Raw genomic sequence first — 17,524 nt, forward strand, 5'->3', positions numbered from 1 at the left:
GAAGGGTACGAATGCACTGGCAGGGGGAGAGAACTTAAAGTAAGAAATGAGAATGGTGCTCGCTTTGGCAGCACATATACTAAAACTGGAACGATACAGAGAAGATTAGCATGGCCCCTGCGCAAGGATGACAACACGCAAATTCGTGAAGCGTTCCATATTTTTTTGTGACCACCTAGAGGGGTGGGATAAGGAGGGTGGGAGGGAGAGAGACGCAAGAGGGAAGAGATATTGGGACATATTTATATGTGTAACTGATTCACTTTGTTATAAAGCAGAAACTAACACACCACTGTAAAGCAATTATACTCCAATAAAGATGTAAAAAAAAAAGAATATATCAGAACAAATTTGGCAGAAATTATCAAAAGACTGTTGTAAATAATAAAAGAATTGATTAAAATTTTTTAAAAAAGAAATGAGAATGTGAACAAAGTCATGGGGCTTTAAGATGTGGTAGAAAAGTAGATAATTTTGTCAGGAGTACATCAAGGGGAATGAGATGAGATAGCTAAAAGAAGTGGGTTATGAAAATATTACTGAAGATTCTGCACAGATTTTCTGAATAGATTTTTATTTGGAGGTAATAAGAAGCCCTTGCCTTTTTAGCAGTAGAGTGACAAACCCAGAAACAAATTTCACAACCAACACTTAGCAATGGAATAATTTGCTCTACAGAGATACATGATACAGACAGGGAGACATGGTATTGACAGTGACAATAAAGAGCTAAGAGAGAATATTTAGAAATGACAGTGACAGACTGGTATAATGGGTAGGTTTCCAGTCTTGAGAACTACATAGATAGTGTTGGCATTAACAGAAAGAAGGAAACAATCAAGAGGTTGAGGAAAAGACTGAGGATAATACAGGATGCTTTGTTTTAGGAACGTCTCAAGAGGAGATATAACCATCAGGCAAGACTCAATGTTAGAATAAAAGATGGTAATGGAAAACAGACTTGGGAGTTGATTGGATTCCAATTTACAGCTATGAATTTCCTATCAGGCTAGGAACTGGTTTGGGCTATGTTTTGATTTTGATCACTGCATCTATAATATCAGGCAGAGAGTCTTGCACTGACTGATATACTAGGAGGCTGAACACCCCTTGGTGACTGATGAATCCAGGCTATAGGCTTATTAATGTGTTCCCTCCTAGAATGGGAGCAAGCAGGTATTGAGGCTCAAAAGGAGAAAGCGGGAGGGCAGAATCGGCCACCCCATCTGCAGTCTCCTAAGTCAGCCACTGCTGTCAGGTAGGGGGCCTGCCCATCCTGCTCCTTGTTCAAAGACAGGTAGGTAACGAAAAAGTCAATTGCCACCCCCAACATAAAGAAGCACAAGCAGACCAGAGTGAGTACTAGTCCAAAGACATATCAAGTGTTTAAAAGGATTTCGTTTTTCATTGTTTTTGCTTACAATGCATGTGACCACCTAGAGGGGTGGGATAGGGAGGATGGGAGGGAGACCCAAGAGGGAGGAGATATGGGGATACATGTATATGTATAGCTGATTCACTCTGTTATACAGCAGAAACTAACACACCATTGTAGAGCAATTATACTCCAATAAAGATGGTAAAAAAAGATTCAATTGGTTCATTTTTAAAAACCATTTACAAACCCAAACGTTTGTAAACTGCATGAAACTTTTGAAAGGAAAATGACACAATTATACTCCCCAGTATCTCTGGTTTGGGCTATGTTTTGATTTTGATCACTGCATCTATAATATCAGGCAGAGAGTCTTGCACTGACTGATATACTAGGAGGCTGAACACCCCTTGGTGACTGATGAATCCAGGCTATAGGCTTATTAATGTGTTCCCTCCTAGAATGGGAGCAAGCAGGTATTGAGGCTCAAAAGGAGAAAGCGTTAAGTAGGATAAATAGTAAAATAGTAAATAGTAAAATAGAAAAGTAAGAAATATAATAATAATTATCTGCATTTTTAAATAATACAAGATGAAATGATGATGCTATTCAGTATTAAGCCCCTTCTATTATATATTCTAGAATGTAAGGGTAAAACTGATATTTACTTTTCAAATTTAAGTCAGTTAAATTGATAAACTTCAATCCTATCCATACATTCTGCAGCATACAGAGGAAAGATAATTCAGTATAAGAATGCTAAATAAATTTGTTATAAACAATAATAAAACACTCCTGAATGCATTTCTACTAACAACTAAAACATACAATACCATGGGATGAGAACAAAAATAACTAGAACATAAAAAGAATACAGAATGTTCTAGTCGAACAGTCACTCTAGGGAATTCCCCATTTTGGATTCATCATATCATATAATTACATTTATATCAGTTTAATCACTTTTTCACAAGGGAAAAACTTTTAAGAAGCTCTAGAATCTGTATAATGAAATCCTCAACTAAGCTATCAGCAATCTGTAGAATGGTCTTGGGAAATGTGGTATGAGCCAGAGACTGAAGCAAGAAGAATTTTATGCTCTGGTCATGTTCGTTCCAGTCACTGCAATAATCTCACTTTCCTCCTCCATTTATGATAATCTGGGCAATTACAATCTGCTCTAGTTCCACTCCAGCCCATGAAGCTCTCTCCCTCTGTGAATTCCTACCAAATGTATTTACCAACTACTTACACGATTATATACAGCATCCAATTTTTTGCTTCATACGTTCCTCTTCGTAATTTTGGAGAAATGTAGATTCAACAGTGATTTTACATGCGTCAGCCCTAATCCGTCAGCTATATTTTAAGACTTCTAGAAAATAATGGCGAAGTACTTCTTCAGTATACCCTCAAAGAGCACAGACCATTGTTCAAAGCCTGAAGAACTAGGGCTGGATGGAGCTGTCATCCTACAGACACTTTGTTGGACAACTAGAAATATGCTTTGTTCTAAATAGAATTCATTTTCTCTGTAACAACCATCAGAGTATATTATATTTAATTCAGAAACACAGAAGGCTGCCATTTATCACCATTTTTATTAATGTTCTGAAAGTTCTGGGCAATGTTTTAAGTGATGCATCAAAGGAATAATAGGTTACTAGAAACAAATACTGTATGATATCACTTTATGTGGAATCTTAAAAAGCCAAACTCATTAAAACAGAGTAGAATGGTGGTTACCAGGGGCTGGAAAGGGGGTGGGGTGGAGGGGAATGGGGAGAGGTTGTTTAAGGGTTGTTCCAACCGCTAGGTAAGTAAGTTCTGGAGATCTAATGCACAGCACAGTGATTACAGACAATACTGTTATTATAAACTTCAAAGTTGATAAGAGACTAGATCTTTGTTCCCACCACAAAAAAGAAGTGATAATTATGACACGATAGATAGCTAATGCTATGGTGGTAACCAACCTGCAATACCTAAATGTAATCAAATCAACAAATTAAACATACACAGTGTTATATGGCAATTATATCTCAATAAAAACAGATTTTAAAAATAAATTACAAGAAAGGCACAATAAAAAATGAATATATAAAACCCAATGGCATTCCAAAGAGAATGAAAACAAAAATGTAAAAAAAAAAAATCATATATATTATGGCAACAAAAATATAAAATACTAAGAAACAAAATTGGAAGTATGTTTATATAAAGAAATTACAAAACTTTCAGAGAACATAAGATGACTTAAATAAAGAAGATTTTAAAATCTTAAGGCTGTCATTTTTGTACAAGTACCTAAAGTTAAATTTAACAAAATTTAGTTCTGAAAGCCCACAAAATCATTCAAATATTAATCTCTATAAATCAAAGAATATTATCATTATTAAAAGAATAATATAAGAGGATCCTCTAAACTGGGTGGGATTATAATATATAGCAACAGTAATCAAACAATGTGGTATTGGAACAAAAATAAACAGAATCAAAACCACAGAAATAGACCAGGTAATATAATTCATATTTGAAAATTTAAATATTACTATAACTATGTAAATATTAACTAACATTTATTTAGTGCTTACTATGTCCCCAAAACCCTTTACAGTAGGGTTCCTCTGTACACAGTGTGCACTGTTGACACTTTGGGCCAACAACTCCTTGTCATGGGGGCTGTCCTGTGCATTGTACTATGCTCAGCAGCAGTCCTGATCTCTACCCACTAGAAGCCAGTAGCACCTCCCCCTCCCCCGAGGTGTGACAACCAAAAATGTCTATAGACATAGTCTAACGTCCCATGGAAGACAAAACTGCCCTGGGTTACGAACTACTGTTCTCACATGGTTGCAACCGATATCTGCTTACACTTACTTGTTATGGTCTGGTGTTTTTAAGTTGATTAACATCTACCACGTTGCAGAAAACACATTCTGCAAAAATTACACACTTGAAAATAATAGTGTCTACGGAAAAACAGGACAAAAATTTTAAAACCTAAGAACCAAAGCACTTTAAAAAAAGAAAAAAGTAACAATCATAACAAAAATACCAACACAGTTAAATCTCCACTGACATTTGCACCAAGCACAAAGGTCAGTCAATCCTTTATCTTCTTAAACCCTGGACTTATGCTTCCTCCACGGAGATGTAGGTCATTGTGTACAGTTTCAACAAAATTAAAAGTAAAATCTAGGGTATAGGATTTTATAAACACTGGGGAAGATATTTTTCATTCCTTCATCTGTAACTCTAAGATGCGCCATATACTGTTATTTTTTTTTTCTTAAACACTCTTCATCTGTGAGAATAACTGCTTAGAAAAGCCTCAGATGAACTGACAATTTCCACACTATACTGACATTTTTCTATTGACTGTATATGAGCTAATTCAAGTTTAAAAGGCATGCATTTTAGCATAAGAGACTATTCAATTTAATTCTTTAACTTTCAAAGAGAGACACACCCTAAATTCTCAAATACAGACAAGAGTTACTTAATTAGGAGCAGTAGACAGTTGGTGGCCGGGGAGAAGCAACTGTAATAGTGAACACTGAGCAGCAGGTGCTGTGCTAAATGCTTTACAAGGACTTCTCTGGTGGCACAGTGGTTAAGAATCCCCCTACCAACGCAGCGGACACAGGTTCAATCCCTGGTCTGGGAAGATCCCACATGCCACCAAGCAACTAAGCCCGCGAGCCACAACTACTGAGCCTGCGTGCCACAACTACTGAAGCCTGCCACGTGCCTAGAGCCTGTGCTCCACAACAAGAGAAGCCACCGCAATGAGAAGCATGCACACTGCAATGAAGAGTAGGCCCCGCTCGCCGCAACTAGAGAAAGCCCGCGTGTAGCAACGAAGACCCAACGCAGCCAAAAATAAATAAATAAAAATAAAATAAATTAAAAAAATAAAAAATAAACGCTTTACAAGAATTACTTCATTTGATCATCACAACACTATGATGTATGCACATACATTATTACTCACTTTTTAAAGAGGAAGAAATGGGAACTTGGAGAGGTTAAATAATTTCCCAAGGTAACTCAGCTAAAACATAGTACAGCCAGATTTCACCCAAAACTGTGAATCCAAAGTCATTTTTGTTTAATAATTTTTTCTTTTTTGCGGTACGCGGGCCTCTCACTGCTGTGGCCTCTCCCGTCGTGGAGCACAGCCTCTGGACGCGCAGGCCCAGCGGCCATGGTTCACGGGCCCAGCCGCTCCGCGGCATGTGGTATCCTCCCAGACTGGGGCACGAACCCGTGTCCCCTGCATCGGCAGGCGGACTCTCAACCACTGCGCCACCAGGGAAGCCCCCTTGTTTAATAATTTAATGTTATAATACTTTTAACAGTTACAAAGTTTAATATGTAAATAATTTCTTAAAATTCCAATTTTACAATACAGCTAAATAATAATTCAAAACTTACTACATATGACATCTTTTTTCTATGGAAAATTCTCTAGGTAGTTATTCAAACTCAATAAAGATTTAAAATCTAAAAAACAAACCTTCACCTTCACTTGCAAGCTACATACTGATCTTTCCAGATCTCAAGAGTTTGCTAGATGATGGGTAGCCATAAATGAATTTTAAAATTCTAAAGCCACAAAAAAGAAATATTCACCAGCAAGACAAATGCCACAACAATGTCTTAAATTCATCAGGACACATTCACAAAGAAAGCAAGCCTGTAATATATTCTGGCACGGAGCTGATGCTTCCACCTACTCAGGATATTAATTCAAGTTCTACATCCCATGCCAATGCAAATTGGAGTGGGTACTGGTCTAAACGTACCCACTCAAGAGTATCAAAAGGGTTAGTAAGCACAGACTGCATCAAGTCCTAAATATCTGTTCTTGAATATGATGTCTTCTACGATTTAATTCCCCTGCAAACAGGTACTGGCTGTGTATGAAAGTTTCTATGATGGCAGTGTCTGTGTTTTTCAAGTGTGGTTTAACTGCTGGAGTACCTATCTGCCACCCTACTCCTTCCTCCCAGAAAATATACTAATTTGAAGAAGAGGGTTCTTTAAATCTTGCATCTAGTTGGTTTCCTGATTACAAGTGAAAAAAACATTTTGGATATGCTAAATGCTTTAAGTTGAAATAAGAGCCCAAAGGGACTTTCATTTATGTTGAAAAATACAAAGTTTCTCATTGTTAAAGATGAACACGTATAAATAAAGCTAACAAGTTATAAACTTGGGACTTCCCTGGTGGTGCAGTGGTTAAGAATCCGCCCGCCAGTGCAGGGGACACGGGTATGATCCTGGAAGGATCCCATATGCTGCGGAGCAACTAAGCCCATGTAGCACAACTACTGAGCCTGCGTTCTAGAGCCCGCGTGCCACAACTACTGAGCCCACGTGCTGCAACTACTAAAGCCCGCGCACCTAGAGCCTGTGCTCTGCAACAAGAGAAGCCACCACAATGAGAAGCCCACGCACCACAACAAAGAGTAGTCCTTGCTCGTCGCAACTAGAGAAAGACCGCACACGGCAACTAAGACCCAAAGCAGCCAGAAAAAAATAAATAAAATAAACTTAGCAAGAAATATATAAAATATGTATTAAAACAAAACAAACAAAAAACTTCCACAAGACCCAAAAGTAGCCTTGAACAAAGACAAAGAATCCCTTGTGCCTGGATAGAATGTTTCAAAATCATCAATATGTCTGTCTAAATTAACTTAAAAATTAACTGCATCCCCAATAAAAACAGGAAGGAAGATTTTTTTTTTTTCTGGTGTTAGTCAAGCTTGGAAAAATAAGAGGGGAACTAACCTCACCAGATATTAACACATACTACAAAGCCTCTATAATTAAAACGTGGGTTACTAGAGCATGAACAGACAGACAGACCAGGGGAATAGAACAGAAACCTCAGAAGCAGACCCAATATTATAAAATAATCAATCACCTCCCAAAGTAATCTTAATATTAATACAATTTCAATCAGAATCCTAATGAAATCTGGAAAGGAAGAAATTGCCAAATTGATGATAAACTTTGACAGTAAGAAAAAAAAATCTCATCGACATGAGAACCCTGCCACAACCAAGAAATTTTAAAGAACAACGGAGGGGAAACTTGCCCGACCATTAAACACATAAGAACTAGATAAAATAAACTTGGATCTATCACACGATGGAATACTACAGAACATAATTTCATGGATCTCTATACATATTTATATAACAAACAGTCTGGGAGAACATGTTAAATTAATAACAGTAGTTAATAGTGGGTTAGAAGGGATGACCTGAGGGAATACTACTTTTTGTTTCCAATATAATTACATTTTCTACCACAATTCATACTGCTTGCAATAAAATAAATTTTAAGATTTAAAAAATGGGAAAAGGCAAAGGGAAAACAGTGGAGCCCCTTCGTTATACTATGTTACAAAGGGGACTTCATCATAAGCGCTTCTAACTGCAAGGATTGGGGGTTCTGACTGTGCAACGAAGAGAGAGGATTCTAACGGGCACAGTGGCCTTCCAGTTGATTCTCTGAATCCTAAGGTTCAGTAAAGGCACCTCAAGAGACTCAACAGGGCCTTCTCCTCCACTCACCCACAACAACCTGACTTTCTTATTTAAGGTCATACTGCGTACTAAGAAAGGGTTCTATTGCCTAAATAAAGTTTGTGAACCACCCACCCGGAAGACTACTAAGAGAAACGCAATGTTAAAGGCAATTAATACTTCTTAATGAATTATAAGATCTATTATATTAACGAATATTTCGTCACAACTGGTGTAACTGCCCGAATGCCACAAGCTGTTAAGAATCTTTCCTTTTACCTGGAAGAAGAACCTCAAGGTTCTTACCCTCAAGAATTCAAATCCTTATTGAGAAGGACTGTAGAATAAATTATTGCACTTTATATATGATTTCGTTTCCTAAAATAATTCTTTTAATTCTAAGCTAGGTAGATATGCTTTCCAAATTACTAACTCTAACCAGCTTTATGCTTTCCAGGGGCAATATCGTATGTAAAAGTTTTGCAGGTAAGTGGGAACTCATGAGATTCCATGATCTGATTTTTATGCCCACCGTTAACTTGAAATATCCCAACTTTATTACTTGGTTCAGCATTTATCTTTACATGAGCAATACACAAAATTTTCTAGGCTTTCTATACACCTAGGCTTATGTCAGTGCTCAAGAAAGAACCAAACATAAAAAAAAAAATTAGGGAGTTCCCCGGTGGTCTAGTGGTTAGGATTTGGAGCTTTCACTGCCACGGCCCGGGTTCAATCCCTGGTCAGGGAACTGAGACCGTGCAAGCCACGGCGCACCCAAAATAAAAATAAATTAATTAAAATTAAAAAATAAATTAGGGCTTCCCTGGTGGCGCAGTGGTTGAGAGTCCGCCTGCCGATGCAGCGGACGTGGGTTCGTGCCCCGGTCCGGGAGGATCCCACATGCTGCGGAGCAGCTGGGCCCGTGAGCCACGGCTGCTGAGCCAGGCTCCGAACGCGGGAGAGGCCACGACAGTGAGAGGGCCCCGGACCGCAAAAAAAAAAAAAAAAAAAAAAAAAAAAAGTGGGGATAAGACTTGAACATACATTTCATCAAAGACAGTACTCAACTAGTATAAAGTAATCAACATTATTAATAATCAAGGAACTAAACGTTAAGTCCACAGTGAAGCACCCCTATCAGAGTAGTCAAAATTAAAAATATAGGCATTGCTATATGTTGGTGAGAATGTGGAGCAACTGGAACTTTGTTACATTACTATTGAATGTGTAAATTTTTCAACCATTTTGGAAAACTGGTCATTTCTGTTAAAGCTAAATAGAGCCTAGCCTATGACTCAGCAATTCTACTCCTAGGTATTTGCTAAATGGGTATGTGCCCACCAAAACACAAACACAAGAATGTCCCTAGCAGGAGCCTGCGCGTCCGGAGCCTGTGCTCCGCAACGGGAGAGGCCACAACAGTGAGAGGCCCGCGTACCGCAAAAAAAAAATAAATAAATAAATAAATTAATTAATTAATTAAAATACTTCAATAAAATATATATATAAATTTAAAAATCAAAAAAATCAAAAAAACACATTGTAAATCAACTATACTTCAATAAAAAAAAAATATATATATATATATATATATAAATTTTTTTCTTATGAAAAAGAGAGAGAGGACCACACAATCAACAGCTCAGGCAGTCCAAAATTTTAAAAGTCAAATAATAAAAATAGCACACAAGATTACATGAACGACACAGTCTGCAGAATTTGACAAGGGGAGATCAAAGTTCAGGGAGGAGTAACAAAGGGCTGCTTAGGGGATGTAGAACTTGGGTCAGGCGACAAGCACACATGAGCACCAGGGTCACTCCTGGCTTTTGGCCTGTGCATAGATGGACTTGCTGAACTATCTCACTAAGAGTGTATACATTTGCCCCAAACTCAAAGAACTGTCACAAAAGAGGGTGAAATGTACTACATATAAATTATACCTTAATTAAAACAAGGAAAAAAAAATATCTGTAAATAATTACTTGGAGGACAATTACCATTTTGTATAAAATTTCAGAAACACATGCCTTATGACTTAGCAATTTCATTTCTGGGAACATATTTTCCAGTTATATCCAGAGTACAAAATTATGCATTATATAAAGAAAACAATGCAGCACTATTTGTAAAACTTAAAAATCAAGTGTTTTTAAAAATAAAACAATAAATATTTAGTGAACACTTACACGTAGTGATAAAAGTCTAAGATCAAACATTAAGGACTATAAAACATCCAAATTATTTCTGGAAGAAAAGATGGTTTGTACAGAACAGAACGCTAATAAATGCAATCTCTCAGCCTATAATAAACTGAGTCACTACTTACAATTTCTTCAAAAAAAAACTTCTAAACACAGATGAGTGCAGACGTGGCATTCTGTTCTCAAAGCTTAGTCATTACTGACTGACCTTTCCTTGTACTGAATTCATGAAAATGCAGAAGTCTGCAACCTGTTATTATTCGCAGCCACCTCACCTACCCACCACTGACAATGACAACACAACTCTATCCTGAGTTGATTTAACTTTTCTGCATATATTTCCTATAGGTAAGGCAAGGTAAAGAATGCTAATTATATAAACCTTAAGGGATAAATTCTAAACTTCTGTGTGACAAAAATTCTCAATTTCTGTATAACAAAAATAAATAAAACAAATTTAAAATCATTAACATTTTTAAAGTGAGGAGGCAGGCACAGGGCAAATACTTTTATATTTGTTTACCTTTAATATGCAAAATACTCTTGTCAATACATATAAATAACCAAATAGAAAATACACAAGAAATTTACAGAAGAGCAGTAACGGAAAGCATAAGTAACTTTTAAAAATTAAAGAGGGCTTCCCTGGTGGCGCAGTGGTTGAGAGTCCGCCTGCCGATGCAGGGGACACGGGTTCGTGCCCCGGTCCGGGAAGATCCCACATGCCGTGGAGCGGCTGGGCCCATGAGCCATGGCTGCTGAGCCTGCGTGTCCGGAGCCTGTGCTCCGCGGTGGGAGAGGCCACAGCAGTGAGAGGCCCGCGTACAGGAAAAAAAAAAAAAAAAAAAAAAAAAATTAAAGAAAAAAAAAAAGCAACAACAAAAAAAATGAAAAGCCAAGACAATAATATCACAAAATGGACAAGGGCGGTTCTTTAATAATCTATTGGTGGAAGCATTTGGTTCACTCATACGAAAATTAACAGCCTTTTTGAAGGGCAAAGAAGCATTTTCAATATCTTCCAGGGAGCTATGCTTGAAAAATATTTACACAGCATAAGTATATGTAAAACTTTTCTAGAAGCATCATTTGTAATATCAAAAAATGTAAACACCTAAAAGTCTGTCAATCGGGTACTGGTAAAGGAAATAAATTGTGGCATATCCATGCAGACTTAAGAACTCTACAGTCACTGAAAAGAATAAAGCCACTCTACTCATCAGGAAAGATGCTAAAGATACACTATTAACTGAAAGAAGCAACTGCAGAGCAATGTGCAACTTGCCATCCCACAAAGACCACTCCTGAATGGGTTACGAGCCAGAGCCTGTACCAAAAAAAAAAAAAATACCCTGAACAATATTAGTAATTAAATATGGGTTTGGAAAGAAGGTAAGGGGGTGGTGTTCATTTTCTATATTACACGTTTCTTTGTTTTATTTTTTAGTGGTAAGAATGTTTTACTTTTGAAATCAGAAAATAAAGGTTTTAAGTATGTAATTATGACAGAAGAAAGAAAAGTCTTGCTAGGAAGATCTGTTTTTAAAATGCAAAGCTCTGAATCTCTCTGGTATAGAAACTACACAGATCAGCCAAAATCCCCACCAAAATGTAAATGTTCACTAGATTGCAAGGCTACCATAGATAGATGGCATGTAGGCACTCAGGATCTGAAGGCATGAGCGTGTCACATTGAAACACAAGTTCAACAACACTAACATTCTTAAAGTTGTATTTAAAAGAAAAACACAGGCAGAAAACTCATGAAAGTGTGAAATAAAAAATGAATAACTGATCGATTAAATTATTTTTCATTGCTGTCTGTTGTATTTCTAAAGTTGGAAGAGCCCGTTACTTTTAAACTTTAGCCTAAAAGTTGTTTCTTCCATATGAGGAAAATATTTGAGTTTCAAGGTACATTTGTTTTCACAGGATTTGCAACCCAAAGGAAAACATACCTTCTAAGAGCATTTCTGGAATGTCTGCTTGATATCTAGGTCCCACTCTGATTTCACCTTTGTCAGCTAACAGTGTTTTCACTGAGGGATCATAGACCAATGAGTAGAAAAAAGTATCCTGGAAAAAAAAAAATGACAGAAAATAGCTAGGTAAACATAATTCCTTCTACTTTTTATAAAGCAATAAATCCAATGTCACAATAATGAAACCATAAAACTCCAGAGTAGGGCTTCCCTGGTGGCGCAGTGGTTGAGAGTCCGCCTGCCGATGCAGGGGACACGGGTTCGTGCCCCGATCTGGGAAGATCCCACATGCCGCGGAGCGGCTGCGCCCGTGAGCCATGGCCGCTGAGCCTGTGCGTCTGGAGCCTGTGCTCCGCAACGTGAGAGGCCACAACAGTGAGAGGCCCGCGTACCGCAAACAAACAAAAAAAAAAGAAAAAAAAGTCCCTTTAATTCTGTAAAAAAAAAAAAAACCTATGTGTAATAAAGATTTTGGGAAAACAAACACTATGTAATTATAAAGGTTAAATGCTGAAACATTATCAATAGTAAAATATTTTCCCCACAAATGATAAAAATCACATAAAACTGCAAAATGTGGAATAGCCTTGCTTACAAGAATTTCCTCCCTTCAATGAAGTGCTTGCTCTAATTCAACTTGTTAAAAATGTTTAAAATGTTTCTTGAAGTTTACAGAAAAAAATATTTTTAGTTGACAAAGTTTATTAGGATTCCAGGAAAGAAAGCAGACCACCAATGGTAAAATCTCATCTGCAAACAGTCTAAAAGAAATGCTATTTATTTAAAAAGAGAAAAAAGGGAGGAGGACCAAGTATACTGAAGTCATTTATTTCATAAAGCCAAAAATAGTTCTTCCACTACCAACTAAATCATGTGCTATAGTTTACAAGCTTTTCATTACCAAGCAAAAGAGACAGACAGACATGGGAGTTTTTGCCAACTTTTCTCTCAGTTAACCAGAAAAATAAAATTAACTGAATGCAGTCCAGTCATTATACTTTTACCATAATACTGCTATCATTGTGCAATAATTTGTTAGAAGAAGAAATAATGCAAAAGTATGGGCTTCTTATGAAATAGAGGGAAAACCAAAAACAAGTATAATTGTGAATTACCTCTTTATCAAGATATGACAATACAGACTCTGTCTCATTCAGAAGGGCAACACTGCATTTCCCCCTGTTGAAAGAGGAGAAAAATGAATAAATAAAGGCCACCTCACCCTCACAGTGATGATATATACAAAGTTAGGAATATTCAAAATGTAAAGGTGGTATTAAGAAACTAGATGGCTTTTAGGAAAATCTATATGTGTATATACTTGGACTCTCTACCATCTTGGTTTTGTGTAACCTAAAAAATAAGGCTGTGTTTGTAGACATTTACTGAGAGGCTAATCTGGGGAAGGAACAATGTTAGGCAGTAAATCCTTGAAACATAAAACACTTTATAGGTATTTCCTAATTTTTCAAGAAAAAAAAGAAGAGTACAATGCAATATTCAGACTAAGAGCTAGTTTCTGAATCTGTAAAGAGTTAATATGAGGTAATTTTATACAAGGGATTTTCAAAGACAACACCATGCAAACCAGTGCCTGAAATAACCTTCAAATTTTTAAAGTAGACACTGCATATGAGAACCTAAAATAATATACATTCACATCAGGATTAAGTAACTTACCTTTATTGAAACTGTTCTAGAGACTAGTTAAAATTTAAATACAAGAAACTCCTATAGAGCAAGGGGCAAATAAGCTTCATGGACCTTGAAGTCTCATGGCATTTATCTTTGATAATAGCTGGGTGTGTGCTTGGAAAAGAAATGTCTATTTTAAAAAAGGCTTACAGGACATGGAAGCAAGCTAAGTGTCCATCAACAGATGAATGGATAAAGATGTGGCACCTATATACAATGGAATATTACTCAGCCATAAAAAGAAACGAAATTGAGTTATTTGTAGTGAGGTGGATGGACCTAGAGAGTCATACAGAGTGAAGTAAGTCAGAGACAGAAAAACAAATACCGTATGCTAACACATATATATGAAATCTAAAAAAAACAAAAAAAGTTCTGAAGAACCTAGGGGAAGGACAGGAATAAAGACACAGATGTAGAGAATGGACTTGAGGACATGGGGAGGCGGAAGGGTAAGCTGGGACGAAGTGAGAGAGTGGCATGGACATATATACACTACCAAATGTAAAACAGATAGCTAGTGGGAAGCAGCTGCATAGCACAGGGAGATCAGCTCGGTGCTTTGTGACCACCTAGAGGGGTGGGATAGGGAGGGTGGGAGGGACACGCAAGAGGGAGGAGATATGGGGATATATGTATATGTATAACTGATTCACTTTGTTATAAAGCAGAAACTAACACAACATTGTAAAGCAAGTATACTCCAATAAAGATGTATGTATGTATGTATGAATGAATGAATGAATGAATGAATTTTTTTAAAAAGAGGTAAAAAAGGCTTATCTAGACCTGAGAAAAATCAGGGTTATTCAGGTAGTTGTATTTACTACCACTTTTAAAATTATCCTCCCAGCTTGAAAACTTCAATATAGCTACAAATTTGACAGGAGAATTCTGATAGACTATTTAAGTTACAGATATTGGTCAGGGCTCACAAAATATTTTTTAAATGTCATAATGTCATTTGATTTTCTAAACAAAAGTCACTACTTGCTCCCCATGAAATAACCTGCAAAAACAAATGCATCAAATATACATTAAATAGGAAGCTTGTTGTTAGATTATCAGAGTGAAATACAATTCAAAGGAAAAAATTACCAAAAGCAAAACTTTTGCAAAAGTAAAGTATTAACACATAAGTAAAAAATTATAGTTTACTAAAAAAAAAAAATCATAGTTTACTAAACATTTTGTAACTGTATATTCCTTAAATCTAAAAAAAGATTTACTCTCATCAAAACATCTCTCTCTGTTAATCATCTTAGGTTGTTATCACTTCAAAAGATTTCTCTCAGGGACTTCCCTGGTGGCGCCGTGGTTAAGAATCCACCTGCCAATGCAGGGGACATGGGTTCGAGCCTTGGTCCAGGAAGATCCCACAGGCTGCAGAGCAGCTAAGCCCGTGCACCACAACTACTGAGCCTGCGAGCCACAACTACTGAGCCCGTGCGCCTAGAGCCCGTGCTCCGCAACAAGAGAAGCCACCGCAATGAGAAGATCGTGCACCACAACGAAGAGTAGCCCCGGCTCACCGCAACTAGAGAAAGCCCGCTTGCAGCAAAGAAGACCCAATGCAGCCAAAAATAAATAAATAAATTTATTTTTTAAAAAAATAAAGATTTCTCTGTGAGCATGTGGTATTTCCATAGTCAAATCTCTAATTCGATTACCAGGAGCTTTAAAGGTTTTCTGCTTTTCTAATATATTTTATTCATGCATATTACTGAAGCAGAAAAATTAACATTATTACTTCAATGCATATGTAAAGTCAACAATTACATGACAAGCTCTTACAAAGGACAGAATTATGAGCAGGGAAATTGCTCTGTTGCTGTTACCGCATCTACAGCTGCCATAGAAGAACCTCTTATGACCTGTGAATACATGCTCATACATGCAAGAGTGCTTAAGCAACAAATGGGATTTCCAAAAATAGTTTCATTTACTTCTCTTGCCTCAATAACTGCTGACAAAGCAGTATTTCTAACATTTAATACTTAATCACCTAGAAAAAATATTTTTTTAAGTTCTCTAAAGTCAGGTTTGTTTTTTTTTTTAATGGAGAGGAGCAGATGCTGTAAATGTTATTCTAATAGATATCACTTGAATTTTATAGCATAACAGACACTGAAAATTCATAAAAAGAATATAGCATAGGGCTTCCCTGGTGGCGCAGTGGTTGAGAGTCCACCTGCCGATGCAGGGGACACAGGTTTGTGCCCCGGGTCCGGGAAGATCCCACATGCCGCGGAGCGGCTGGGCCCGTGAGCCATGGCCACTGAGCCTGCGCTCCACAACGGGAGAGGCCACAACAGTGAGAGGCCCGCATACCGCAAAAAAACAAACAAAAAAAACCAATATAGCATAAGGTTGCCTCCATACTGTCTGAAATGACAAAAGAATTTAATCACTATACCATTATTTTCATATTTCTATCAGGAGATAAGGAAACACTGATTATACTGTTTTAGAGGCACAACATGATTACAAAACCAGTAGAAGGATAGATACCCCAACCAATCTAAAATATAAATTATTTTTGGAAATGTAGATTTTATGCAAAGAGGAAAGGATAATAGGTAATTTTAGTTCTTAATTTTTCTTTAATGTAGTATATTGTACCTTTTCCCCCATTAAAAATGAAAATGTGACTTAAATTTTCATGTACATATATTAACAGCTAACAAAGTAAGAGGTTCAGTCAGAATTATTTTATGAAGTAAATATGAATATGTAATTAACACATGTACCACCACGCCAAGAGTTGTTGATAAAAGTAGTTTAAGAAGAGATTTAAAGTGTTGGCTTCCTTTATGCTGAACAAATCTTGGCTCACAGGAAAAAGCATGATAAATTTTAAGCTAACAGCAAACTAAAGGAACTATTATCAAATTCTGAATATAGATAACCCAATTGTTTTACCCTGAACCTCAAGCAATGAACCTAATTGTAATAATTTGTATGGGGACAGATGATTACTAGACTTATTGTGATCATTTCATAATGTATGCAAATGTCAAATAACTATTTAGTACACCTGAAACTAACATAATGTTGTATGTCAACTATATTTCAATTTTTAACATATGCAAAAACAAACTATTTGCCAGTGTGGCGGGGGGGAAGACACTCAACATTCTCAGCCACTAGGAAAACGCAAACTCAAAACCACAGTGAGATACACTTCAAAGAAAACCACAAGGATGCCTACAATGAAAAACACAGACAATAACAAGTGTTGACGTGGATGTGGAGAAACTGGAACCCTAATACTTTGCTGGTAATGATATAAAACTGTGTAGTCACTTCCGAAAGCAGTTTGGCCATTCCTCAAAATGTTAAACAGAGTTGCCCTCTGACCCGGCAATTCCCCTCCTAAGCGTAATACCAGCAAAGAAAACATACACCCACACAAAAACCTGTGCACGGATGTTCACAGCAGCATTATTCATAACAGCCAAGAAGTGGAAACAACCCAAATTTCCATCAGCTGATGAATGGGTAAACAAAATGTGTAGTTCTGGTCCAAGTCCAAAGGCCTGAGAACCAGGAGTGCTGATGCTGTAAATCCCAGTCCGAGGGCAGGAGAACAAGGTCCCAGCTTAGTCAGTCACACAGAGAGAGAATTCTCCCTTCCTCTACCTTTTTGCTCTTTTCAGATCTTCAACTGATTAGAAGAGGTTTCCCCCACATGGGCGGGCGGGGCGGGGCGGGGGGGGG

General features: G+C 37.1%; 1 protein-coding gene across 1 annotated transcript in view; it reads right to left on the bottom strand.

Moving 5' to 3' along the window:
* The window catches only part of MTA3 (metastasis associated 1 family member 3), a gene marked incomplete at its 5' end in the record, with an annotated part of 147,925 nt that overhangs the window by 67,495 nt on the left and 62,906 nt on the right, over window positions 1-17,524 (bottom strand). Inside the window, 2 exons of the mRNA XM_007445792.1 lie at window positions 12,086-12,203; window positions 13,225-13,288. Of these exons, the coding sequence (XP_007445854.1) occupies window positions 12,086-12,203; window positions 13,225-13,288 (182 nt within the window). The remainder of the gene's footprint in view (window positions 1-12,085; window positions 12,204-13,224; window positions 13,289-17,524) is intronic.

The sequence above is a fragment of the Lipotes vexillifer genome, unplaced genomic scaffold (assembly GCF_000442215.2).
Source record: "Lipotes vexillifer unplaced genomic scaffold, Lipotes_vexillifer_v1.1 scaffold278, whole genome shotgun sequence".
In the NCBI taxonomy this organism is placed as follows: domain Eukaryota; kingdom Metazoa; phylum Chordata; class Mammalia; order Artiodactyla; family Lipotidae; genus Lipotes; species Lipotes vexillifer.